This window comes from Chlorocebus sabaeus, chromosome 20 (genome assembly GCF_047675955.1).
Source record: "Chlorocebus sabaeus isolate Y175 chromosome 20, mChlSab1.0.hap1, whole genome shotgun sequence".
Lineage (NCBI taxonomy): Eukaryota > Metazoa > Chordata > Mammalia > Primates > Cercopithecidae > Chlorocebus > Chlorocebus sabaeus.
In genome coordinates, this window is record NC_132923.1 from 121139706 (window position 1) to 121167551 (window position 27846).

Here is a 27846-nt window from a genome sequence, read left to right on the forward strand (position 1 = left end):
CCTGTAGTCTCAGGTACTCGAAAGGGTGAGGCACGAGAATCTCTTAAGCCTGGGAGGTGGAGGTTGCAGTGAGCTGAGAACATGCCACTCAACTCCAGCCAGGATGACAGAGCAAGACTGTGTCTCAAAAAACAAACGAAGTATTAATTACAGAAAGGTAAGCCTGGCCAATAGGACAGGAAAAGCAGCCCCACTGCAGATCTACACCAGTACGGAAACTTGAGGCACTACACACATGACTTTGCTGACTGGGGCAAAGGATGAACGAGTGAGCAAACAGTGGTGGGATAATCTGTAATCCTTTTGGAAAGAAATGAACTTGGATCTGATCTTACTACACAGAAAAAAAAAGTCAAGATAGCTGGCCGTGATGGCTCACGCCTGTAATCCCAGCACTTTGGGAGGCTGAGGCGGGTGGATCAAGAGGTCAAGAGATCAAGACCATCCTGGCCAACGTGGTGAAACCCTGTCTCTGTGGCAGCACGCACCTGTAGTTCTAGCTACTCGGGAGGCTGAGACAGGAGAATCACTTGAACCTGGGAGGCAGAGGTTGCAGTGAGCCGAGATCACGCCATTGCACGCCAGCCTGGCAACAGAACAAGACTCTGGCTCAAAAAAAAAAAAAAAAAAAAAAAGTCAGGATATTAAATATGAAAGCAACACTTTATTTTTTATTTTAAGACAGGGTCTCTCTCTGTTACCCAGACTGGAGTACAGTGACATGATCTCTGCTCACTGTAATCTGTGCCTCCCAGGCTCAAGCTATTTTCCTACATCAGCCTCCCGAGTAGCTGGGACTACAGGGGCCCACCACCATACCTGACTAATTTTTGTATTTTTGGTAGAGATGCAGTTTCACCATGTTGCCCAGCCTGATCTTGAACTTCTGGATTCAAGCGATCCGCCCTCATCAGCCTCCCAAAGTGCTGGTGCTACAGGTGTGAGCCACCTCACCCAAGTGAAAGTGACACTTTAATATTTTCCGGAAATTATAGGAGATGATTGTTAAGAGCTCAGGATAAAGAGAAGTTTCTGGCCGGGAATGGTGGCTCACACTGTAATCTCAGCACTTTCAGTGGCGGAGCGCCTGTGGTCAAGAGTTTGAGACCAACCTGACCAACATGGTGAAACCCCATCTCTACTAAAAATACAAAAATTAGCCGGGCATGGTGGTACACACCTGTAATCACAGCTACTTGGGAGACTGAGGCAGGAGAATCCCTTGACACCAGGAGGCAGAGGTTGCAGTGAGCTGAGATTGTGCCACTGCACTCCAGCCTGGGTGACACAGCAAGACTCTGTCTCAAAAAATTTTTTCTTTTTTTAAACAATGTACTTATTTATTTTTAATTTTTTCTGAGATGAAGTCTTGCTGTGTTGCCCAGGCTGGTCTCAAACTCCTGGGCTCTGATGATCCTCCTGCCTTAGCCTCTCAAAGTGTTGGGATTACAGGTACGAGCCACAGACGAGAGAAGTTTCCTTTTTTTTTTTTTTTTTTGAGATGGAGTCTTGCTCTGTCACCCAGGCTGGAGTGCAGTGGTGCCTTCTTGGCTCACTGCAACCTCTGCCTCCTGGGTTCAAGAGATTCTCCTGCCTCAGCCTCCCGAGTAGCTGAGACTACAAGCACCCTTCACTTTGCCCGGCTAATTTTTGTATTTTTAGTAGAGACGGGGTTTCACCGTGTTGGCCAGGTTGGTCTCCAACTCCTAACCTCAGGTGATCCTCCCGCCTCAACCTCCCAAAGTGCTGGGATTACAGGCGTGAGCCACCGCGCCCAGCTGAAGAGAAGTTTCTTAAGATAAAAGGAAACGCAGGCCGGACTTGATGGCTCATGCGTGTAATCCCAACACTTTGGGAGTCTAAGGCAGGAGGATCGCCTGAGTAACATGAAACCCTGTCTCTACCAGAAATACAAAAAATTAACTGGGTACGGTGGCATGTGCCTGTGATCCCAGCTACCCAGGAGGGTGAGGTGGGAGGATCAATTGATCCTGGGAAGATCTTTTGAGCAGAAATCTCACCACTGCACTCCAACCTGGGTGACAGAATGAGACCCCGCCTCAAAAAATAAATAAATAAAAAAGACCATAAAGAAAAAAAATTGATACATTAGCTCCATCAAAACAAATCAAAAGCCATCTTAAAACAGAGAATCTCAGGCTGGGCACGGTGGTTCATGCCTGTAATCTCAGCACTTTGGGAGACTGAGGCCGGCGGATCACGAGGTCAGGAGATCAAGACCATCCTGGCTAACACGGTGAAACCCTGTCTCTAGTAAAAATACAAAAAATTAGCCGGGCGTGGTCACAGGTGCCTGTAGTCCCAGCTGTTTGGGAGACTGAGGCAGGAGAATGGCGTGAACCGGGGAGGTGGAACTTGCAGTGAGCCGAGATCACGCCACTGCACTCCAGCTTGGGCTACAGAGAGAGACTCCATCTCGGGGTAAAAAAAAAAAAAAAAAAAAAAAAAAAAAGATGCTCTCAACTCTGGCTGCAGGAGCATCATGTGAGGAGCTTTTTTTTCTTTTTTTTTTTTGAGACAGAGTTTTGCGCTTGTTGCCTAGGCTGGAGTGTGTAATGGTGCGATCTTGGCTCACCAAAACCTCCGCCTCCCAGGTTCAAGCGATTCTCCTGTGTCAGCCTCCCAAGTAGCTGGGATTATAGGCATGCACCACCACGCCCAGCTAATTTTGTATTTTTTTTAAGTAGAGATGGGGTTTCTCCATGTTGGTCAGGCTGGTCTCAAACTCTTGACCTCAGGTGATCCACCTGCCTCGGTCTCCCAAAGTGCTAGGATTACAGGTGTGAGCTACCACGCCTGTACTCAGCTAACTTTTTGTATTTTTTGTAGAGACAGGGTTTCACCATGTTGCCCAGGCTGGTGTTAAACTACTGATCTGAAGCAATCCACACTGGCATTATTCTTTAAAAAGTATATTATGACCAGGCACTGTGCATAACAAAACAAAGCAAATGCATGTACATACTAAAAAATGGTAGCTGCTGCCACTGCACCTGGCCCTTTCTAATTAAGAAAAAAAACTTTTTCAATCAGGACCTCGCTGTGTTCCTTAGGCTGGTCTCGAACTCCTGGCCTCAAGCAGTTCTCCCAAAGAACTAGTGGTGTGAGCCACCACACCTGGCCTCAAACTTTTTTTAAAACAAAAATGGGGCTGGGTGCAGTGGCTCATGCCTGTAATCCCAGCAATTTGGGAGGCCAAGGTGGGCAGATCATTTGAGGTTGGGAGTTTGAGACCAACCTGGCCAACATGGCAAAACTCCATCTCTACTAAAAATACAAAAATTAGCCAGGCATGGTGGCACACGCCTGTAATCCTGGCTACTCGGGAGGCTGAGGCAGGAGAATCACTTGAACCTGGGAGGTGGAAGTTGCAGCGAGCCGAGATCACACCACTGTACTCCAGCCTGGATGACAGAGCAAGACTCCTAAAAAAAAATAAATAAATAAAATAAAAAATAAAAAAATCTGCATACCATTCTGTCACTTGCTTTTTTACCTACTACCTCAAAATGTTGAGGTTCATTCATCCAACAAGTATTTAGTTAGCCCTTAAATGTGTGCTCAAAAGCTAGGGACCCAGCAGTGTCCTTGCCTTCAAAGGATTTTCACTGCAGTGGAGGGGACAGATGATAGACAACAAGCAAGTAGTAATGAAAGACAAGAGGGAAATGACAGGTGACAGACAAGTTAATAGGGCCCATGCTCAGTGGCTCATGCCTGTAATCCCCACACTTTGGGGAGGAGAGGCGGGCAGGTCACCTGAGGTCAGGAGTTCAAGACAGCCTGGCCAACATAGTGAAACCCCATCTCTACTAAAAGTACAAAAATTAGGCCGGGCCCGGTGGCTCAGCCTGTAATCTCAGCACTTTGGGAAGCCGAGGTGGGTGGATCACGAGGTCAGGAGATCGAAACCATCCTGGCTAACACAGTGAAACCCCGTCTCTACTAAAAATACAAAAAAAAAAAAAAAATTAGCCGGGCTTGGTGGCGGGCGCCTGTAGTCCCAGTCACTCGGGAGGCTGAGGCAGGAGAATGGCGTGAACCCAGGAGGCGGAGCTTGCAGTGAGCCGAGATAGAGCCACTGTCCTCCAGCCTGGGAGACAGAGTGAGACTCTGTCCCAAAAAAAAAAAAAAAAAGGTACAAAAATTAGCCAGGCGTAGTGGCGCATGCCTGTGGTCCCAGCTACTCAGGAGGCTGAGGCACAAGAATTGATTAGACCCAGGAGATGGTGAGGTTGCAGTGAGCCAAGATCGAGCCACTGCACTCAAGCCTGGGCGACAGAGTAAGACTTGGTCTCAAAAAGCAAAGTTAATAGGAATGCAGCCTGTATGTTCTGGTGTCATCTTTTAGCAATTCCATGAAGTACAATGGAGTTTCCAAGTTTTCTCTGTGACAAAGGGATGCTGCTTTGTCAACTTTTTTTTTTTTCTTTTCCACAGGGTAAGAGTCTTACCCTGTAGCCCAGACTGGAGAGCAGTGATGTGATCACAGCTCACTGCAGCCTCCAACTCTTAGGCTCAGGGAATCCTCCCACCTCCTGAGTAGCTGAGACTGCAGGTACATGCCACCATACCTGGCTAATTTATTTATTTATTTATTTTGTTGTGACGGAGTCTCGCTCTGTTGCCCAGGCTGGAGTACAGTGGCTCTATCTCGGCTTACCACGAGCTCCGCCTCCCGGGTTCATGCCATTCTCCTGCCTCAGCCTTCCGAGTAGCTGGGACTACAGGCGCCCGCCACCTCGCCCGGCTAGTTTTTTGTATTTTTTAGTAGAGACAGGGTTTCACCGTGTTAGCCAGGATGGTCTCGATCTCCTGACCTCGTGATCTGCCCGTCTCGGCCTCCCAAAGTGCTGGGATTACAGGCGTGAGCCACCGCGCCCGGCCAAATTTTTGTATTTTTTGTAGAGACAGAGTCTTACTAATGTTGCCCAGGCCGGTCTAGAACTCCTGGGCTCAAATAAGCCTCTCACCTTGGTCACCCAAAATGTTGGGATTACAGGCATGAGCCACTGTGCCCAGCTGAGCCTTGATGTTTAAATAGTGGTCTGGGGAGCCGCAGCACTGACATCCCCCCCGGAGGCTGTTAGAATTGCAGAATGTCAGGTCCCACCTCAGACCTAGTGATTGAGCATTTTTACATATTAACAAGATTCACAGGTGATTTGTATGCACATTTCAGTTTGAGAAGGACTGTTTTAGAATGGAAGATAAAAAAATGGCAGATAAGGCATGGCGCTCATGCCTGTAATCCTAGCACTTTGGAAGGCCAAGGAGGGAGGATCACAAGGTCAGGAGTTCAAGACCAGCCTGGCCAACATGGAGAAACCCCATCTCCACTAAAACAAAAAACAAAAAACATAAAGCAAAAATTAGCCGGACGTGGTGGCGGGAGCCTATAATCCCAGCTACTCAGGAGGCTGAGGTGGGAGAATCGTTTGAACCCGGGAGGTGGAGGTTGCAGTGAGCCAAGATCGTGCCAATGCACTCCAGCCTGGGCAATAAGAGCAAGACTCCATCTCAAAAAAAAAAAAAGGCAGGTAAAGTGTTAAATACCTTCAGTTCAATTAGGGATTGATAAGAGACAGTGTGACCTAAAACATTCTTCTGGGTTGAATTTGACCTTGTTGCCTGGACGGTCAATATTGTGGTGTTTATCCTCTTAGGGAGAGAACTCCAAAGACCAGATCATTTCCTTAATCTGCTTCTCTAACCAGGTGTGGATCCAGATTGCCTCAAAATCTTGAGCTGTTAAGGCTAGGAAGAGCCTGAGATGTCATCAGTTGAGCTCAATCCTTAGCTGCTGCCCTGCCCACTTCTGCACACCCCCATTTCACAGGCAAGGCTCTGGGAAGGGCAGTGGTTTGCTCAAACCACATATCAGCCCAGGGCTGGCCACAGTCCTGGGTCCCAGCCAGTAGTTACGTTTTCTCTAAGTTTTGGTCCATTTTTTTATCTTATGAATTCAGCCTATCTTTTTAGAAAAATGAATTTTAAAAACATATATGGCCGGGAGCAGTGGCTCACACCTGTAATCCCAGCACTTTGGGAGGCCGAGGCGGGCGGATCACCAGGTCAGGAGATAGAGACCATCCTGGCTAACACGGTGAAACTCCGTCTCTACTAAAAATACAAAAAATTAGCTGGGCGTGGTGGCGGGCGCCTGTAGTCCCAGCTACTGGGGAGGCTGAGGCAGGAGAATGGCGTGAACCCGGGAGGCAGAGCTTGCAGTGAGCCGAGATTGCACCACTGCACTCCAGCCTGGGCGATAGAGCGAGACTCCGTCTCAAAAAAAAAAAAAATAATAATACATTGGTTCGTATTAGAAAAGTATCATTGTAGCAGGACGAGCCACAGACAAGAACCCGTCAGACACCGAGTTGTAGAAGGAAAGGACTTTATTCAGCTGGGAGCATTGGTGGACTCACGTTTCCAAAAACCGAGTTCCCTGAGTGAGCAATTCCTATCACTTTTAAGGGCTTACCACTCTAAGGGGATCCACGTGAGAAGGTCGTGATCGATTGAGCAAGCAGGGGGTATGTGACTGGAGGCTACATGCACCGGTAATCAGTAATCCGTAATCGGTAATCAGAACGGAACAGAACAGGACAGGGATTTTCACGTTGCTTTTCCACACAATGTCTGGAATCTACAGATAACACAAGCAGTTCGGTCAGAGGTTGATTTTTAACTACCAGGCCCAGGGCGCGGTGCTGGGCTATCTGCCTGTGGATTCCATTTCTGCCTTTTAGTTTTTACTTCTTTCTTTGGAGGCAGTAATTGGGCATAAGACAATATGAGGGGTGGTCTCCTCCCTTATCATGTGCTTATTGTAAAAAAATCAGAGTTGGGCACAGTGGCTCACACCTGTAATTCCAGCAGTTTGGGAGGCTGAGGAAGGGGAATCACTTGAGCCCAGGAGTGCAAGACCAACCTGAGCAACACAGTGAGACCCTATCTCTACAAAAAAAAAAAAAAATCAAAAAATTAGCCAGGCAAGATGGTGTGCGCCTATGGTCCAGCCTACTCAAGAGGCTGAGGCTGGAGGATCACTTGAGCCCAGAAGGTCGAGGCTGCAGTGAGCCATGATTGCACCATTGCACTCCAGCCTAGGTGACAGAACGAGACCCTGTCTTTTTAAAAAAAAAAAAAAAAAAGCTTTAAAAGGGTGAATTTTGTATGTGTGAATTATATCTCAATAAAGTTGTTATTTAAAAAAAAAAAAAGCAGGCCGCCGGACGCAGTGGCTCATACTTGTAATCCCAGCACTTTGGGAGGCCGAGGTGTGCAGATCACCTGAGATCAGGAGTTTGACCAACCTGGCCAACATGATGAAACCTTGTCTTTACTAAAAATACAAAATTTAGCTGGGAATAGTGGTGGGTGCCTATAATCCCAGCTACTCGGGAGGCTGAGGCAGGATAATCGCTTGAACCTGGGAGGTCGAAGTTGCAGTGAGCCGAGATCACCCCACTGCACTCCAGCCTGGGCAACAGAGTGAGACTCCATCTCAAACAAACAAACAAAAAAAGCTAGAGAGAAGAAAGTAAAATATCCTTTGAGTCACCCAAGCCCATACTCCACGCAAGTAGCCACTCATTCATTCCACAGATACTCTCTGAGGGCCTGTTCTGTGCAGGCTAAGTGCCAAAGGTTTACACCCTAGGAGCAGTGCCACCCAGGTATCCGTCCCCCGTGACCAGTGACTGCCCCTCCTCTGTAATATCTATTGACTGACCTCTCTGACCTCACCTCCTTTCTTTCCTCCAGTGCCCCGGCTACAGTAGTCCATGGATCCTGCCCCCTTCCCGTGTACCTCAGCCTGCCTGCCCTCAGTGTCTTTCCTGCCCAGCCCACAGTTCATGATCAGGCTCCACTCCCACCCCTCCTGCGGTCCTGACAAAGCCCCAACACTGCTCAGTCCCACTGCTCCACCTCCGCGGCATCTGCACCTGCACTTGGGCAGCTAAATGTCACACCACAGCTGCCTCCCTTTCAACTCATGACACAAAACCCAAGAGGGCCCTTAGTGGATGCCAGGGTCATTCACTGTCCCCATGACCCTTGCACCCCTCTTTTCTCCTCTCTATAAAATAAGGGCAATAATATTTCTGTCTCCCGGGGCTGTTGGCAGCGTTAGTAGTAGGTCCTTGCTGGGGGGCAGCCACTGGGGTTATTTCCTCTGGTCCTCAGTCCAAGAGTTCCCTGGTGTCTTGGTGTCCGCGGAGTCCCACCCTGCGGTCATTTTTTTTGTTCCACTGGTTGGGCAGGCATGGGCTGTCTGCCAGATCTGATCATCCTCCCAGAGACAGGAGGGAATGGAATGTGGCACCAGGCAGCAAAACGCATGGCTGAGCTCAGCAGGAGAGGAAAGCATCCAACTTCCTGCAGCGAACGTCCCAGGTGATAGGTCGAGTCCGGCCCAGCCGGTGGGGCCAACACGGAAACTTACTAGGGCCTCGAAAAGGTGTGTGTGGGAGTTCCGAGAGGAGTGGACACAGCCAGCATCCCAGTCTGGACCCACAGGGCAGGGCAGGGAGAGGAGATGGCCCCGCCCCCAGGAATCCAGGCCGCACCTCCCTCCAGGGAACTGAGATCAAAACCGGGAGGAAGGAGGAGTGTGAACCTTGCGCCCAGTGACTCACTGCATCCCCCTAGGGCAAGTGCTCTCACCCGTGCAGGAATCCTGCCCTCCTTCCCACTGACGAGACCGTCTGCACTGGGTCAGCCTGTGTTCATCACTGACCTGATTCACCTGCACACCTTCATTCCCCCACCTTCATCCTCCTCCTCGCAGGGTGTTCAGATGTTTGCAGGTGCCTGCCTGTGTTTACAAGTAGGTCTTGGAAGATAAGAGAGGCAGTGGGAGGGGTGGGAAAGCCCTGTTCTGGCAGTCAGGACACCCAGGGCTTGGCCACTAACCAGCTGTGGGAGCTCCACCGGTCTCACACCCTCTCTGGGCCCCGGCCACCACCTCTGTGGTTATGGGCGGTTGGACTCAATGGCAAGTTCATCTGCCCTACCGGCTTGGGGTTCTACTGGCTGGGGGTTCTTCCTTCTCACCGTTGCCCTTGTGGGAAAAAGTCCCAACCCTGGCACAGAGTCTAGGAAGCCTTGCTGCTTTGGTTCCTGCCTGAGGCTGGCCCTCATCCTGCCACTTCCCACATGCTCAGCCGCATTTCGCTGTACCCAGCTCAGAGAGCAAGCGCCTGGAGAGCTCTCGTCCCAGAGCCTCGCCTGGCTGACCCCTGCACACCCTTTAGGCCCAGCTCTAACATCACTTTCTCCATGACCTGCCCTCCTGGACTCCTGACTGTGCCTCCCCAGCACGGGCTGTTCTCTTTTCTCCTTTTTCCATTAAACTGAGCTCTGTGCCAAGGGCAGTGACTGGCAGATGGGAGGGGTCAATTAGTATTTTATTAATGAGTGAATGACTGAATGAACAAATGAATGAATGCAGTGGGATCTCTAGGCACACTGGAGTGGAGCCATTGTTTACTTCCTGCCCATGGAACTTGATTTGATGCCATTGGGAGTTCTACCCTGCCAAGGAGGGGTTGCTGGTCAGAGGGGTGCTGGAAGGCGGGGGGTGCCGGGGAAAGGGTGCAGATTTGCAAAGGAGGTTCTACTTGAGCTCCCTGCATGCCACAGCCCGTCTGAGCAGTCCTGGGAAGCCCCAAGCTGCCAGGCCCATGACTCACAGGCCCCAGAGAGCGTTCTTAACCCTCCCTGACCCCCCATCTGTCTTCTGATTGGGCCCTCAGGGTAACCCCTCATGGGTTTCTCTCCTGCTTCAGCCAGTCCCTCCCTGTGGTCTGAGGTGTGGGATCCTGCTAACTGTAAAGGACCAGTTCAGGATTCCTGGGCCGTATTGTGATTTTTTTTTTTTTTTTTTTGAGAGGGAGTCTCGCGCTGTCGCCCAGGCTGTAGTGCAGTGGCTGGATCGCAGCTCACTGCAAGCTCCGCCTCCCGGGTTTGTGCCATTCTCCTGCCTCAGCCTCCCTATAGCTGGGACTACAGGCGCCCGCCACCTCACCCGGCTATTTTTTTTGTATTTTTTAGTAGAGATGGGGTTTCACTGTATTAGCCAGGATGGTCTCGATCTCCTGACCTCGTGATCCGCCCGTCTCGGCCTCCCAAAGTGCTGGGATTACAGGCTTGAGCCACCGCGCCCGGCCGATTTTTATTTTTTTGAGACGGAATTTTGTTCTTGTTGCCCAGGCTGGAGTGCAATGGCTCGATCTCAGCTCACTGCAAACTCCGCCTCCCAGGTTCAAGCAATTCTCCTGCCTCAGCCTCCCAAGTAGCTGGGATTACAGGCATGCGCCACCACACCTGGATCATTTTGTATTTTTAGTAGAGACGGGGTTTCTCCATATTGGTCAGGCTGGTCACGAACTCCTGACCTCAGGTGATCCGCCTGCCTCGGCCTCCCAAAGTGCAGGGATTACAGGCGTGAGTCACCACGCCCAGCCATAATTTTTTGTATTTTTAGTAGAAATGGGGTTTCACCATGTTGGCCAGGCTGGTCTCAAACTCCACACCTTAGGTGATCCACCCCCCTTGGCCTCCCAAACTGCTGGGATTACAGGCGTGAGCCACCACGCCTGGCCCATATTGTGTTTTCCTGAGCAATCCTTCCTGTGTTCATGGACAGGAAAAAAGTTACCACGCGTACTAGGTGAAGGTCACTCTGATTTTCTGAGACCCCCTCACCATCCTCTTCCTACTTCGCACCTGTCTCCCGCATGCTATAGAAATTGGGTCAGGTCGCCGGGTGCAGTGGCTCACGCCTATAATCCCAGAACTTTGGGAGGCCGAGGCAGGCGGATCACGAGGTCAGGAGATCGAGACCATCCTGGCTAACACAGTGAAACCCCGTCTCTACTAAAAATACAAAAAATTAGCCGGGCATGGTGGTGTCGAGCGCCTGTAGTCCCAGCTGCTCGGAGGCTGAGGCAGGAGAATGGCATGAACCTGGGAGGCGGAGCTTGCAGTGAGCCGAGATTGCGCCACTGCACTCCAGCCTGGGCAACAAAGTGAGACTCCGTCTCAAAAAAAAAAAAAAAAAAAAGAAAGAAAAGAAATTGGGTGAGGTCCTCCACTCCTCTTCTCTGCCCTTTTCTCAGCCCCTCCCCCTTGTCCAGACATGACTCCCCTCTCAGCCCAACTTTCCTGTTAGCGGAAGAGTGTCTGATGGCCTCCTCTCACCCCTTGTTCTTATATCATCAGTGGGAGGCAGGGCATCCCGGAGCTCAGGCTCAAAGGCTTTCCTCTTTATCCCATTAGTTTGTTAGATAAGAAAGTTTCGATTTCAAAATAACTTTAGATTTACTGAGGCTTGGCATGGAGGGTCACACCTGTAATCCCAGCACTTTGGGAGGCTGAGGCCGGCGTATCACGAGGTCAGGAGATCGAGACCATCCTGGCCAAAGTGGTGAAACCCTGTCTCTACTAAAATACAAAAAATTAGCCAGGCGTGGTGGTGCATGCCTGTAGTCCCAGCTACTTGGGAGGCTGAGGCAGGGGAATCGCTTGAACCTGGGAGGCAGAGGTTGCAGTGAGCCAAGATCGCACCACTGCACTCCAGCCTGGTGACAGAGCAAGACTCCGTCTCAAAAAAAAAAAACAAACAACAACCAAAAAAACATCTCACGCAACTATGCACATTTGTCCAAACTAGGAAACTGACATTGGTACAACATGACTCACCAAACTCCAGACTTTATTGGGATTTCACCAGATTTTCCACTAATGTCCTTTCTTCCTTTCCAGAATCCATCCCAGGAAACCACATGACATTTAGTCATCTGCCATTGCATTCCTTTATGTGTATGATCAAGGTAATAATTCTGTTTTGCAGGTGAGGAAAAAAGTAATTCAGTGGCCAAGGGATGGCCCTGTCACATCTAGGGGACGAAGGCAGTGGAATAAAGGGTTTAGGACTTGGCTAAATTTAGAGCCGGAATCTATGTGGTGTGACCTTGAGCCTTCGTCTCCCGGTCCGAACGATGGGATCATAGATCATTCCTTCCTTCCAGGCAGCGGTGGGGACTAAATGAGATAACATATGTGGGCGTATGCGTGCCCACGAAATGGTAGCTGCTGCTGTTGTTATTACTGTCAGTATCGCCATTCTAGGAGCCTTGATCCCAGGCAGGCTGCCTAACTGCTGAGACCTAGCTTCCTGTTCAGCATAGTCAATCATCCCACCTCTCCAGCCTCACCCCAAACAAGACAAACAAGAGCTCAGGAAACAAACATCAGTTGTTGACACCCTTCCTTACCCTCAAAACTTAAAGAGGTTGTGTCTCAAGGTCAAATAACTGGCTAGGAGCTTAACCAGAGAGAGAATCTAGTTTTTTGTTTAGTTTTTGTTTTCGTTTTTGTTTTTGTTTTTGTAGAGATGGGGTTTCACTCTGTTGCCTGGGCTGGAATAGAACTTCTGGGCTCAAGTGATCCTCCTGCCTCGGCTCCCAAAGTGCCGGGATTACAGACATGAGCCACTTCACCCAGCCCAAGAATCTAGGTCTTGCTAAGACCTTGTTCCATCCACTGGGCAGAAACCCTCCCTCTTGTCTTCCTCCTCCCTTCCCCTCCCCTCCCCTCCCCTCCCCTCCCTTCCCATTCAGAGACTACTCTGGGAAGCAGAGGCCACCGGCCGGCTCCTCTTAATTCCACCTCATGGGATGCCCTGCAAGGGACCCCATCACCTCCCCTGGCCTAAAGGAACTGCCACAAACACCTGATGAAGGAAGTGGTCCAAGGTCATTTTCATTTTCAAAAAAAGTAAAATCATGACTCCCACACAGATAGAAAATGAATAGGTATTAACCATTTTATTTAACTCATAAGAGAGCCAGGTGATGTTATAACCAGCTCAAAAGGGCAGTTAAGAGCCAGGCGCAGTGGCTCACTCCTGTAATCCCAGCACTTTGGGAGGCCGAGACAGGTGGATTGCCTAAGGTCAGGAGTTCAAGACCAGTCTGGCCAACCTGGTGAAACCCCGTCTCTACTAAAAATACAAAAATTAGCTGGGCGTCATAGCACATGCCTGTAATCCCAGCTGCTTCGGAGGCTGAGGCAGGAGAATCACTTGAACCCAGGGGGCGGAGGTTGCAGTGAGCCGAGATCATGCCACTGCGCTCCGCTCCAGTCTGGGTGACAGAGTGAGACTCTGTCTCAAAAAAAAAAAGGGGGGGTGCAGCTAAGAACAGTCACATTCATAGGTCAGGAATATTGAAATGAATGTGTAAATGAAACCTGGTTTTTCAACAAGAGAGCGAGTGAGAACCTCTACTAGACAGTGCAATATATCATTTACCTACAATTTACAGAGCTATAAAGTTGCTCAAAGGCAACAAAAGGCTAGAATCTGATAACTAGGAAGGGTGTGCTGGGTGTAGCTAGTGCATTATTTTCCGCTGAATCACACACATTTTTTTTTCTGCAGAATGAAGGTTATGAGCAGGGTATACTCCGGAGTCTCTAATCTAATGCTCACTCTCTGAGAATTAGTGTGAGTCATACAGGATACAAGGACCTTTCTGGATGGATTGGGAAAATTATATCTCACTTGCAAGCAAGAGGCCTGCAGTCTAAACTCCCCCTCTTAAGATGCAGGTCTTGGCCTGGCGTGGTGGCTTACACATGTAATCCTAGCACTTTGGGAGGTCAAAGCAGGAGGATCACTTGAGCTCAGGAGTTCAAGACCAGTCTGGACAACACGGAGAAACCTCGTCTCTTAAAAAAAAAAAAAAAAAAAAAAAAAAAAAAAAAAAAAAAAGATGCAGGTCTTAGCCGGGCACGGTGGCTCACTCCTGTAATCCCAGAACTTGGGAGGCCGAGGCAGGAGGACTGCCTGAGGCCAAGAGTTCCAAACCAGCCTGAGCAACATGGTAAAACCCCATCTTTACAAAAAATTTTAAAAATTAGCCAGGTGTGGTGGTGCATGCTTGGGGTCCCAGCTACTTGGGAGGCTGAGGTAGGAGGACTGCTTGAGCCCATTGAGCCGTGTTTGCACCACTGTACTCCAGCCTGGGCAACAGAATGAGACTCTGTCTCAAAAAAAAAAAAAAAAAAAAAAAATGCAGAACTCAAGACATTAAAGATTTTTTTCAGCTGGACTTTGGCACCTGTGTTACACGATGGGTTCTGAAACGTTCTAGAATATGGATTTCTGAAGTGGGTCTGTACTGGAGGACTATAGAGTTTTCACTGGACCCGCTTTGATCCTGGCTCTGCTGTGCAGCCTTGTGCAGTTATACCAGCTCTCTGATGTGTAGCTTCCTCCTCTCTGGCGATGTCAAAATTGCTACTTCATAGGTTATTTTGTTACATAAACTGTACATTAAAGTGAGGAGAACATTTTTTGGAAAATGTCCTCAGTCCCTGCAATTCTTCCTTATCAGCCCAGCCTCCTCCCCTCTCCCCATCCCTCCCATTCAATTCCCCATTTCCACCGTTTGTCTCTCTAGCAGGGTAGGGAGGGGCTTGGGTTGCCCTGGAGGGGCTGGCCTGTGCTGGCTGAAGTTCACACCTGGACGTACCTTGTACCTTCGGGAAAGGGGCCTCTGGGGACAGGGTGACCATCGGAAAGGCTCAGGGTTCCCCAGTGCACCCTACTGTCCTTTGTCCAAGCTCTGATTCTGTGCTTACTGTGGCCAGGTTCCCAGGTATGAAATTACAGGGTATCGGCTTGGGACTTCCAGCTGGGTCCCTCCTAGCAGGTGGGGGTTTGAGCCAATGAATAATTCAGTCTCCTGACATAGATCTCCCTCCAAAAGGGCATGTGTCCAGGACAGTGGCAGCAATTCCACAGCCATATCACTCACTTTATAGTTTTTTGCTTTGTTTTGTTTTGTTTTTGAGACACGGTTTCGCTCTGTGGCCCAGGCTGGAGTGCAGTGGCGAGGTGTGATCTCAGCTCACTGCAACCTCTACATCCCGGGCTCAGGTGAACATCCCACCTCAATTTCCCAAGTAGCTGGGACCACAGGTGCTCACCACCATGCCCAGCTAATTTTTCTATGTTTAGTAGAGATGGAGTTTCTCCATGTTGCCCTTTTCTTTTGTTTTTTTCCCCACCAGTTGTCAAGTGATCCTTTATTGAAATATTTTCCTTTCTGCTTCTTAACTGGCTGGGCATTCCACAGCACCACTGTTAATGTCATCTATGATGTCATGAGGGTGGCGGCCATCAACATTACAGCCCACAGACTGGGCAGTCCCCAGGATCTCTTTAATGGTTCCAGAGAATTCCCTGGCTAAAGATCGGTGCCACATCTGTCGAGCAATGTTGACGATCTCATCAAAAGTGATATTCCCGCCGGGCGCGGTGGCTCAAGCCTGTAATCCCAGCACTTTGGGAGGCCGAGACGGGCGGATCACGAGGTCAGGAGATCGAGACCATCCTGGCTAACACAGTGAAACCCCGTCTCCGCTAAAAAATACAAAAAAAACCCCAAAAAACAAAAAAAAACTAGCTGGGCGAGATGGCAGGCGCCTGTAGTCCCAGCTACTCGGAATGGCATAAACCTGGGAGGCGGAGCTTGCAGTGAGCCGAGATCCGGTCACTGCACTCCAGCCTGGGCGACAGAACAAGACTCCGTCTCAAAAAAAAAAAAAAAAAAAGTGATATTCCCACGGTGTTTAATGTTTTTCTGTTTCTTTCCGTCTGTTGGTGGTTCCTTGAGGGCTTCGATGATCGGGGCAGAGGCAGAAGGCACCACCCCAATCTGGGCCTGTCTGTTCTGAATGGTCGGTTTCACTGTAATCTTCAGGCCCTTCCAGTCATCCGTTGCCTTGGCAATGTTACCATCAACCTTTTTTGGAGACAGACCCGGGGCCAATCTTGGGGGCCAGCGCAGAAGTAGTACCCCCTTCACCTCCGGTGTACCTCAGGTATACGACTTTGATCTCGTTGGGGTTGAACTTCAGCGGCATGGTGGAAGCGGCTGGTGTTGGATGAACCCGAATTCGGGACAACTGAAGAAAGTTGCACCTTGGTCTCCTTCTTCTTCTTCTTTTTTTTTTTTTGAGACAAAGTCTTTCTCTGAGATGGAGTCTAGCTTTGTCGCCCAGGCTGGAGTGCAGTGGCATGATCTTGGCTCACTGCAACCTCCGCCTTCTGGGTTCAAGAGATTCTCCTGTCTCAGCCTCCTGAATAACTGGGACTACAGGCGCACGCCACAATGCCAGGCTAATTTTTGTATTTTTAATAGAGACGAGGGTCTCACCATATTGGTCAGGCTGGTCTCGAACTCCTGACCTCAGGTGATCCACTGGCCTCAGCCTCCTAAAGTGCTGGGATTACAGGCATGAGCCACCACGCCTGGCCCAGACTGGACACTTTCTAGTTTTGCAATCTGTTCTCTCCTCTCAGCCTCACTGCAACCATGCGTGGTGGGTGGGCCGGAATGACCCTTCCCCTCTTGCAGTTCGGAGAAGCTGAAGACCCAGGTGAGCCCTGAAATAATTCATGCCTGGGCTCCCCGTTCACCGGCCCATGCTGCCCTCTAGTGGCTGTGTGCGCACCTACCTTTAGGGACTCCAGGGCAGCCGGGACAACCAGTTGTCTGCAGACAGCAGTGGCCAGCCTTCCCAGGCTGGGCAGGGGACCCTAGGCAGGGACCGCCCCCTCAGGACCCCTCCAGCACTGCATGCCTTCACCAGTTCCTCTTCCTGTCTCACAGCATCTGGTTTAGATGCATAGATAGATGTATTATATATGTATATTTTAATTGTGCTAAAATACATATAAAATTTACCATCACAACTAACTGTACAGTTTCATGGCATTAAGTACATTCACACTATTGGGCAACCATCACCATTATACATCTCCAGAACTCTTTTTTTTTTTTTTTTTTGAGGCGGAGTCTCGCTCTGTCACCCAGGCTGGAGTGCAGTGGCCAGATCTCAGCTCACTGCAAGCTCCGCCTCCCGGATTTACGCCATTCTCCTGCCTCAGCCTCCGGAGTAGCTGGGACTACAGGCGCCCGCCACCTCGCCCGGCTAGTTTTTTGTATTTTTTTAGTAGAGACGGGGTTTCACCATGTTAACCAGGATGATCTCGATCTCCTGACCTCGTGATCCGCCCGTCTCGGCCTCCCAAAGTGCTGGGATTACAGGCTTGAGCCACCGCGCCCGGCCTTTTTTTTTTTTTTTTTTTTTTTTTTTCTTAAGACAAGAGTCTTACTGTCACCCAGGCTAGAGTGCAGTGGTGCGATCTTGGCTCACGACAACCTCCGCCTCCTGGGTTCAAGTGATTCTCCCACGTTAGCCTCCCAAGCAGCTTGGACTACAGGTGCCCACCACCCCACCTGGCTACTTTTTGTATTTTTAGAGAGAAAAGTTTTCACCATGTTAGCTAGGCTGGTCTCGAACCCTGGCCAGCTTTTTTTTTTTTTTAAAGACAGGATCTCACTCTGTCATCCAGGACTGGAGTGCGACTTCGACCTCCCAGGCTCAGATGACCCTCTTACCTTAACCTCTCCAGTAGCTGGAACTACAGGTGCATGCCACCATGCCTGACTAATTTTTTGTAGAGACGGCGTTTTGCCATGTTGCCCAGGCTGGTCTTGAATTCCTGGGCCCAAGCGATTTGCCTGCCTTTGCCTTCCAAAGTGCTGGGGTTACAGGCATGAGCCACTTCGCCTGGCCTCCAGAACGCTATTTTCCTTCCCAGACTGAAACTCTGCCCCCATTAAACACTAAACTCCTCATTCTTATTTTTCCCCAGTTCCTGGAAACCTCTGTTCTACGTTGTCTTTATGAATCTGACTAGATACTCATATAAGTGGAATCATACAGTATCTGTCCTTTTGTGTCTGCCTATTTCACTTAGCACAATGTTGTCAAGGTGTATTCACATTGTGGCATGTGTTGGAATGCCATCCTTTTTTTTTTTTTTTTTGAGGTAGTCTTGCTTTGTTGCCCAGGCTGGAGTGCAGTGGAACGATCTTGGTTCACACAACCTCCGCCTCCTGGGTTCAAGTGATTCTTCTGCCTCAGCCTCCCCAGTAGCTGGGACTACAGGCCTGCGCCACCACGCCCAGCTAATTTTTGTATTTTTAGTAGAGACGGGGTTTCACCATGTTGGTCAGACTGGTCTCAAACTCCCAACCTCAGGTGATCCGCCCGCCTCAGCCTCCCAAAGTGCTGGGATAATAGGTGTGAGCCACCGCACCTGGCCTAAGAAGGCTATATTTTAATGATAGGAGAAACCACACCAAACCAAACTCGGTGACTAAGAGAAAGTGGCTCCTGAGAGCTGGGAGCTGGTCTGGCCTCGCAGCTGGGGTGTGGTGTGCTCCCAGTTCACCCACATGAGGAAAGGTCACTCTGTGACCGTGAGGAAGTGAGTCAAAGTCAAAAGGAACAACACTCAGCAGTTGTCCTGAACACGCATCTCAGGGCCACCCACACAAATGAGACTGTCTCCCTAACCTGTGCCGTGCTGCGTCGCTCCCAGTCACAGCTGTAGATATAAAGGGATCGAGCCACTCAGCCATACAATCACCCCGCTTTCTGACAGCACACATCCAGAGCAAACCCACACTTCCTTAAATCTTTCTCCAGATCCGATACCAGCACTAACACCGCTTCTGAAGACACCCTGGCTTCCCCGTGCTGTGCGGCCTCCCTTGCCACAGCAAGCATGATAAACCCAGCTTCCTGGTGGTCAGATTTGATTGATAGGCAGCAGCGCGACCATGGAAGGAGTGACAGCTAGATAATTTCAGGGTTCACGAGATGGAGCCAGTGACTCACGAGCTCAGCTGAAATCTCTCAGCCTGATGCTTCTCTTTGTATCACAGCAACCCTCCATGATAGATTAGAACTGTTCCCACTTGACTGGGGTGGTGACTCACGCCTGTAATCCCAGCTATTTGGGAGGCCAAGGTGGGAGGATTGCTTGAGCCCAGGAGTTTGAGATCAGCCTGAGCAACATAGTGGGACTCCATCTCTGTTTATTTATTTATTTATTTTGAGACGGAGTTTTGCTCTTGTTGTCCAGGCTGGAGTGCAATGGCGCGGTCTCAGTTCACCGCAACCTCTACCTCCCAAGTACAAGAGATTCTCCTGTCCCAGCCTCTCAAGTAGCTCATATTACAGGCATGTGCCACCAGGCCCATCTAATGTTTTTGTATTTAGTAGAGATGGGGTTTCACTATGTTAGTCAGACTGGTCGCAAACTCCTGACCTCAGGTGATCTACTCGTCTTGGCCTCCCAAAGTGCTGGGATTACAGGCATGCACCACTGTGCCCGGCCTCTCTCTTTTTTTTTTGAGATGGAGTCTCGCTCTGTCACCAGGCTGGAGTGCAATGGTGTGATCTTGGCTCACTGCAACCTCTACCTCTCAGATTCAAGGGATTCTCCTGCCTCAGCCTCCCGAGTAGCTGGGACTACAGGTGCGTACCACCATGCCCAGCTAATTTTTTGTATTTTTAGTAAAGACGGGGTTTCACCATGTTGGCCAGGATGGTCTTGATCTCTTGATCTGGTGATCCACCCGCCTCAGCCTTCCAAAGTGTTAAAATTACAGGCGTAAGCCACCATGCCCAGCCTCTATTTTTATAATAAACTGTGTGTGTGTGTGTATATATATATATATATATGTTTTTTTTTTTTTTTTTTTTTGAGATGGAGTCTTAGTCTATCACCCAGGCTGGAGTGCAGTGGTACGATCTCGGCTCACTGCAACCTCTGCCGCCCAGGTTCAACCGATTCTCCTGCCTCAGCCTCCCAAGTAGCTGGGATAACAGGCATCTGCCATCATGCCTGGCTAATTTTTGTATTTTTGGTAGAGACAGGGTTTCACCATGTTGGCCAGGCTGGTCTTGAACTCCTGACCTCATAATCTGCCTGCCTCGGCCTCCCAGAGTGTTGGGATTACAGGTGTGAGCCACTGCGCTCAGCCAATAAATACAATTTTTAAAATTGCTCCAGATAAGAACATCAAGCTGAGGGTTACTAACTTGTCCACGCTATTGAGTACAGAGATAGGTCTGAGATCTGGGTGGCCTGTCCCCAAGCCAGGGCTCTTTCAGGCCACCAACTCTCCCTCGGCCTGTGCTGACCAAGTGAGCCCAGGGGGCAGTGTACAAGCTTGAAGAGCGACAGCAGCCTGGTTTTGTGCAGGGGGCATGCCCTCGGGGAGAGTGGTCTTCTTTATTTTTGAGACAGGGTGTCACTCTGTCACCTAGGCTGGAGCGCAGTGGCAGTGGCACAATCGCGGCTCACTGCAGCCTCGACCTCCTGGGCTCAAGTGATCCTCTCACCTCAGCCTCCCAGGTAGCTGGGACTACCGGTGCACACTACTGTGCCTGGCTCGTTTTTCTTAGAGACAGGGTTTCGCCATGTTGCCATGACTGGTCTCAAACTCCTGAACTCAAGCCATCCACCCACCTCAGCCTCCCAAAGTGCTGGCACTGCACCCAGCCTGACTGTTGATTCTTATTTTGAATCAGTCTATCACCTAGGCTGGAGTGCAGTGTTGTGATCTCAGCTCACTTCAACCTCTGCCTCCCAGGTTCAAGAGATTCTCCTGCCTCAGCCTCCCGAGTAGCTGGGACTAGAGGCATGCACCGCCATGCCCAGCCAATTTTTGTATTTTTAGTAGAGGCAGTGTTTCACCATGTTGGCCAGGCTGATCTGAAACTCCTGGCCTCAAGTGACTGGCCCACCTCAGCTTCCCAAAGTGCTGGGATTACAGGCATTGGTCACCACGCCCAGCCTGAGTGTTCATTCTTAAAGCATTTGGCAGCTCTACTGAGGCCCCTGCAGCCAACCCCATTGGTGGTGGCCTGTGTCCAGGAGAAGCACACTGGTGAGTTGGCCGGCGCCAGCCTCTGGTGCTGGGGATGAGGCAGGGAAGGAGCCCCTCCATCTGCTGAGCTGAGCCCCAGCGCTCTTCAGACGCTCCCACCACAGCGAGCAGATGCCCAGCAAACATCTTTCTAGGGCTACCACCAAAGGCCAGCGTTTACCTGTGCGAGAGCTTATACACAACATGGAAGAGCTTCTAACACGTATGCGTTTATTTTCATGTGTAAGAAGAAAAATGTAACTAGCACGTGAACATGACTGCACGATACATGGCTCAGCACAAGACTAAAGTCAGAAGTGAGTGAAAACAAAATAGCATGTTGATTTAAGCGAAAGAACAGAACAGGAGGTCTTTGGTTAGAACAATTGTGGAGGTGGCCTGTGAATGCAGAAGTTCAGGACTCCCTGCTATAGGCTAAGGGTGAGATGCTGCCATCTGGGCTGAAGCCCCTGGGGTTCTACAGAGAAGCCTGCCCAGTGCATGGCCCCTGTGGCCTTCTCGTGAGAGCCTATGGGACAGCAAGACCCCAGGGAGGAAAGCACATTCTGTTTAACTTGTCCAGGTGCTACAAAATGTCTTAGAAGCGATGAAGCAACAATGATGATTCTCCTTCAAAGGGAAGAAGAATCTTCCAGGTGTGGTCTTGAGGAGGCAGGGGTTACAAGACAGGCGGGGCTGCAGGGCCCAAGTAGGACTTGAGGTCATAACCAGGGGACTGAAGAGATACCTGTCCTGGCACCATCCTGGAGAAGTGCTTGTGTGTGTGTGAGGGAGAGGGGGTGCATGGCCCGAGTCAAGGCTGAAGGAGGCACACTCGGTCCCCGCACCCTGTTCGCAGCACGTACCAGGCTCTCACCCCATGCCTGCTGACACACCGCAGCACCCGGGAGGTGCCAGAAGGCAGGTGGGGGGCTGCTGACATCCCGGGGTGTCTGTGGACCACCCTTTCCTCCTGGGCCTGGGCCCTGGCCCCACTTTGGCACCACACATTCCAGAGTGGGGAAGTCCATGGCTGTGCCCCACTGGATCCCATTCCTGTACATGTGCGAACCAAGGCGAGGTGTTTGCTATTACGCTCCCCACTAAATCCAAAGAATGTTGGTTCCCATCATTTCAACCTCAATATTTTCAGAAAGTACTTTTTTTTTTTTTTGGAGATAGAGTCTCGCTGTGTCGCTCAGGCTGGAGTGCAGTGGTGCCATCTCAGTTCACTGCAACCTCCGCCTCCCCAGTTCAAGCAATTCACCTGCCTCGGCCTCCCAAGTAGCTGGGATTATAGGTGCGCGCCACCACATCCAGCTAATTTTTGTATTTTGAATAAAAACAGGGTTTCCCCATATTGGCCCAGGCTGGTCTCAAACTTCTGACCTCGAGTGATCTGCCTGCTTTGGCCTCCCAAAGTGCAGGGATTACAGGCATGAGCCACCACGCCCAGTCTAAAAAGCACTTTTTTTTTTGAGACAGAGTTTCCCTCTTGTCACCCAGGCTGCAGTGCAATCTCACTGCAACCTCTGCCTCCCAGGTTCAAGAGATTCTCCTGCCTCAGCTTCCCTAGTAGCTGGGATTACAGGCACCTGCTACCATGCCCGGCTAGTTTTTGTATTTTTAGTAGAGATAGGGTTTCATCATGTTGGCCAGGCTGGTCTTTCCTGATCTCAAATGATCCACCCACCTTGGCCTCCCAAAGTGCTGAGACTACAAGCGTAAGCCACCCTGCCCAGCCTCTAAAAAGCCCTTTTTAAGGAACCCTGGAGTTGTTCCTCAAATAGCTCAACCCTGCAAGCCAGGCTGGTCCCAGCACCCCTACCAGACAGCTAGTCAGTGAGAAGGGTCCAACTTCCCCCAGCTTTTCCCTGGAAGTGGGGTGGGGTCAGCAGGGAATTCTGGGGGTGACGCTCATGGTCCAGGAGCCTTCTGATGCCCAGAGGGTACAGGAGGAGTGGAAGGCCTGGGGGTACTCAGCCCCACTGTATCTTGGACAGGCTAGGCCGACTTGCAGGCTGGTCCCCACGGAGGCTCAGAAGGAAAGTGTGCAAGAGCAGGTCAGGAAAGGAAACCAAGTCAGGGAAGGGCCCAGCCGGGGCTAGTGGTCCATTCACTGCCCAGCAGGTACTCAGCAGCACCCCGCAGCACTCCGCTTCACGTGGCACGGCTTGCAGAAGAGACGATTGTTCAGGGGGTAGCAGCCTTGGTCCGTGGGCTCAACAGACAGGAGGATCCTGCAGTCCTGAGGAGACAAAGACACATGTGGACCCGCCCTGGGCCTGGGAGCTGCCTGTACAGGGGAGGGACTCACTCGACATCTGCTGAATAAACCAACTACATGAGTGGATGTACTCCCTAAGCGGGAGGAAGGTGGATGCTCGTTGCTGCCCTCCCAACACCTGGGCCAGGTCTCCATCTGGGAAGATGAGACACAGGCACACAGGGAGGCTTTAATCCACATGGAGGCGCCGGAGAGGACATTCACCGTCAGGAGAACTAAGGACACCTAAGGAAGTCCCCTGAGCGTTCAAGGAAAGCTGGGGCTAGAAGGGCCTTAATAACCCCTTTATTATTTTTTAAAATGTGTTTTTATTATTTATTTTGAGACAGAGTCTTGCTCTGTCGCCCAGGCTGCAGTGCAGTGGCACGATCTCAGCTCATTGCAACCTCTGCCTCCCGGGTTCAAGTGATTCTCCTGCCTCCTGAGTAGCTGGGATTACAGGCATGTGCCACCACACCCAGCTAATTTTTTTTTTTTTTTTTTTTTTGAGACGGAGTCTTGCTCAGTCGCCCAGGCTGGAGTGCAGTGGCGTGATCTCGGCTCACTGCAAGCTCCGCCTCCCGGGTTCTCGCCATTCTCCTGCCTCAGCCTCCGAAGTAGCTGGGACTACAGGCGCCCACCACTACGCCCGGCTAGTTTTTGTATTTTTAGTAGAGACGGGGTTTCACCGTGTTAGCCAGGATGGTCTCGATCTCCTGACCTTGTGATCCGCCCGCCTCGGCCTCCCAAAGTGTTGGGATTACAGGTGTGAGCCACCGTGCCCGGCCAACATTAATATTTTCTATTTTTCGAATCACCAAAGGATTTCAGAATGAGGAACACAGGGACTGGGACTCGGGGCCCAAACTCTACCAACATCACTGTTCTGCCCCAGAAACCTCACCTGGGCACATGCTGGAGAGTAACAGAGGGGACAATTTGTGCACAGAGACTTGGTTCTGGGCACCCTTTGGAAGCTGCATTGATCCCACAAAAGAGTCCTTACAGGGGGCCAGGCACGGTGGCTTACCCCCATAAGCCTAGCACTTTGGGAGGCCGAGGCGGATGGATCAAGAAGTCAGGAGTTCGAGACCAGCCTGGCCAGCATGAGGAAACCCCACCTCTATGAAAAATATAAAAATTAGCTGGGCGTGGTGGCGGGTGCTTATAATCCCAGCTACTCATGAGGCTGAGGCAGGAGAATTGTTTGAACCCGGGAGGCGGAGGTTGCTGAGATCATGACATTGCACTCAAGCCTGGAAGACAGGGTGAGAGTCCGTCTCAAAAGAAAGAAAAAAAGAGTCCCTATAGGGACTACTTTGGGGTCACAGGTGGGCCTCCTGATGCAGTAGGGACCAGGGTCTGCAATCTGCCTTCCTCCATGGTCAGCTGGGTGAGGTGCTCCTGTGTCTCCTCCCTGCAAGGCTACTTGGGTCTCTCAAATGGACCACGGGCTACACAACGGCATCTGTGCCACCTGTTTGGCATTGTAACACATGCTGGAGGGCCACATGAGACCCCTCCTAAATTAGAACCAACTGGAGAAAACACCTCATCTACCACCAAGTCTCACAACCTCTGCAAGGCAGTTGTGCGGTGGCTGAAACCTCACTGAACCCAGCCCACACAAGCATGGCTGGAACCCGTTTTCTGAGACTGTTTGCCTGTTCCCCCCCCCCTTTTTTTTTTTTTAAGATAGGGTCTCACTCTGTCACCCAGGCTAGAGTGCAGTGGCATGATCATGGCTCACTGCAGCCTCCAGCTGCCAGGCTCAAGCAATCCTGCTGCCTCAGCTTCCAAAGGAGCTGTAACTACAGAAGGGTACAACCGTGCCTGGCTAATTTTTCCAATTTTTTGTAAGATGAGGTCTTACTGTGCAGGCTGGCTTTGAACTCCTGGGCTCAAGCGATCCTCCTGCCTCAGCCTCCCAAAGTGCTGGGATCATAGGTGAGAGCCCACGCACCCCACCAGTTTCCCCATCTTAATGGGGACAATAAATCCCATCTCACAAGACTGTCACTAGGATTAAACAAGGTAAGGTCAATGAAAGCATTTTATAAATTTAAAAATACTACCTACATCTAAAAGCACTGTTATCCTTCCAACAATAGTCATAAATAATATGGACCCCAAAGCAAGTAGAAATGGTGAGATATGGGTGTGGGCAGTGCATGGAAACCCATTTTCTTCTTAGGTTAACAGCACTCAACTCCTTCCAGGCTGCTGTGTTTCAAGAGCCTCATTTTTTTTTTTTTTTGAGATGGAATCTTGCTCTATTGCCCAGGGTAGATGGCTAGAGTGCAACGGCACAATCTCGGCTCACTGCAACCTCTGCCTCCTGGGTTCAAACGATTCTCCTGCCTCAGCCTCCCAAGTAGCTGGGACTGCAGGCATGCGCCACTATACCCAGCTAATTTTGTTTTTTGAGACGGAGTCTCACTCTGTCACCAGTGTGGAGCACAGTGGTACAATCTCGGCCCACTGCAACCTCTGCCTCCCAGATTCAAGCAATTCTCCTGCCTCACCTTCCCGAGTAGCTGGGACTACACACACCACCACACCCAGGTAATTTTTGTATTTTTAGTAGAGATGGGGTTTCACCATGTCGGCCAGGATGGTCTCCATCTCTTGACGTTGTGATCCGCCTGCCTCAGCCTCCCAAAGTGCTGGGATTACAAGAGTGAGCCACTGCACCTGGCCTAATTTTTGTATTTTTAGTAGAAACCGGGTTTCGCCATGTTGTCCGGGCTGGTCTTGAACTCCTGAATGCAAGTGATCCATCCGCCTGGGCCTCCCGAAGTGCTGGGATTACCAGCATGAGCCACCGTGCCTGGTCAAGAAGCCTCATCTTCTGACACATAACTTCTGGAGTCCAAATGCTGACTTACTACACCGCCCTTGGCCAAGTCATCAAGACCACTGTGGGGGTTTATTCACTTCCTGACTTCCTGGCTCAGGAAAGTGCCAGTCACTGCTGGACTCATTAGGACAATGGTGGGGATAACAGCATTTAAACTTCCTCATTGGGCTTTCAAAATGCACTATCAGCAGGACTTTGAACTATAACCAACAAAGAAAATGTAATTACGCAGCAATTTATCAACTTCTCTACCCAGCTCCTTTGACAACCTCAGTGAAAATAGTCTTTGGGTCCCAGTATCTGTTTATATAAGTGGGAGTGAACAAGTGTTTCGAAATACTCATCGAGTAAGAGATCTGCTCTGGGGCTCTCCAGTTAGGTTCCCCCATAAAAGTTGCCACCTTGTCACCATCACCGGAGAAGACAGAAGCTTCAGTGACAAGGAGCCAGCAGTAGAAGGGGTGGGAGACGATTTCTGAGCCTCCTCAGCAGGACTGACTACATAATTTCTAGGATCTTGGACAAAATAAAAATGTGGGGCCCCTTGTTCAGAAATTAAGAATTTTGGCTGGGTGTAGTGGCTCACGCCACCCAGCACTTTGGGAGGCCAAGGTGGGCGGATCACTTGAGATCAGGAGTTTAACACCAGCCTGGTCAACATGGCGAAATCCCGTCTCTACTAAAAACACAAAAATTACCCGGGCACGGTAGTGCGAGCCTGTCATTCCAGCTACTCGGGACGCAAGAGAGTTGCTTGAACCTGAGAGGCAGAGGTTGCAGTGAGCCGAGATAGTGCCACTGTACTCCACCTTGGGTAACAAAGTGAGACTCAGTCTCTGAAAAAAAAAAAAAAAAAAAAATTAAGAATTTCAGGCTGTAGATAGTGGCTCATGCATGTGATCTCAGCACTTTGGGAGGCCAAAGTGAGAGGATCGCTTGAGCCCAGGAGTTCAAGACCAGCCTGGGCAAATTTCTGTAGAGAAGTCATCCCTATAAAAATTTTAAAAATAAAAAAATTAGCTGGGTGTGGTGGTGCGCACCTGTACTTACAGCTACTCAGGATGCTAAGGTGAGAGACCTGCTTGAGCCCAAAATTTCAAGGCTACAGTGAGCTATGATTACACTATTGCACTCCAGCCTGACTCCAGTCTCTGTCTATTAAAAACAAAGGCCGGGGGCAGTGGCTTACGCCTGTAATCCCAGCACTTGGGGAGGCTGAGGCGGGCGGATCACGGGGTCATGAGATCGAGACCATCCTGGCTAATACAGTGAAATCCCATCTGTACTAAAAAATACCAAAAAAATTAGCCGGGTGTGGTGGCAAGTGCCTGTAGTCCCAGCTACTCGGGAGGCTGAGGCAGGGGAATGGCGTGAACCCAGGAGGCGGAGCTTGCAATGAGCCGAGATCGCGCCACTGCACTCCAGCCTGGGTGACAGAGCGAGACTCCACCTCAAAAATAAATAAATAAAAATAAAAATAAAAACAAATCAAAAAAATCAAGACTTTAAAGAGAGCAATAGCAGAACTTTAAAGCTAGCATAGGACCCTTCTGATTGCCAAGTCGTGTGTGACGACACCTGGGCCCTTCTTCCTGGGACAACTGCACCAGTTTCTAATCAGCTCACCCATCTCAGCCTGACCCCTCTCTGCAGCCTGAAGTCCAGACTCTCTAGCCTGGCACTGCAGCCCTTTCCTTCACTCTGGCCTCAACATTAACCATAACCCCAGCCCTCTACACTCCAGTCACATCTATAGACTTCCACTTCTGGCCGGGAGCAGTGGCTCATGCCTGTAATCCCAGCACTCTGGAAGGTTAAGGCAGCTGGATCACTCGAGATCAGGAGTTCAAGACCAACCTGGCCAACGTGGTGAAACCCCATCTCTA

At 50.3% G+C, this 27846-nt stretch overlaps 1 protein-coding gene and 1 pseudogene across 5 annotated transcripts in view; both read right to left on the minus strand.

Moving 5' to 3' along the window:
* Positions 1 to 15046: 15046 nt before the first annotated feature.
* LOC140709394 (large ribosomal subunit protein uL11-like) lies at positions 15047 to 15966 on the minus strand (annotated as a pseudogene).
* A 5078-nt stretch (positions 15967 to 21044) lies between these two features.
* Positions 21045 to 27846, minus strand: part of FBLIM1 (filamin binding LIM protein 1) — a 29776-nt gene continuing 22974 nt past the window's right edge. For all 5 annotated transcript variants that reach the window (XM_007980421.3, XM_073007815.1, XM_007980420.3 and 2 more), the window contains one exon: positions 21045 to 23082. In XM_007980421.3, coding sequence (XP_007978612.1) covers positions 22969 to 23082 — 114 coding nt within the window. In that variant the 3' untranslated portion in view covers positions 21045 to 22968. The remainder of the gene's footprint in view (positions 23083 to 27846) is intronic.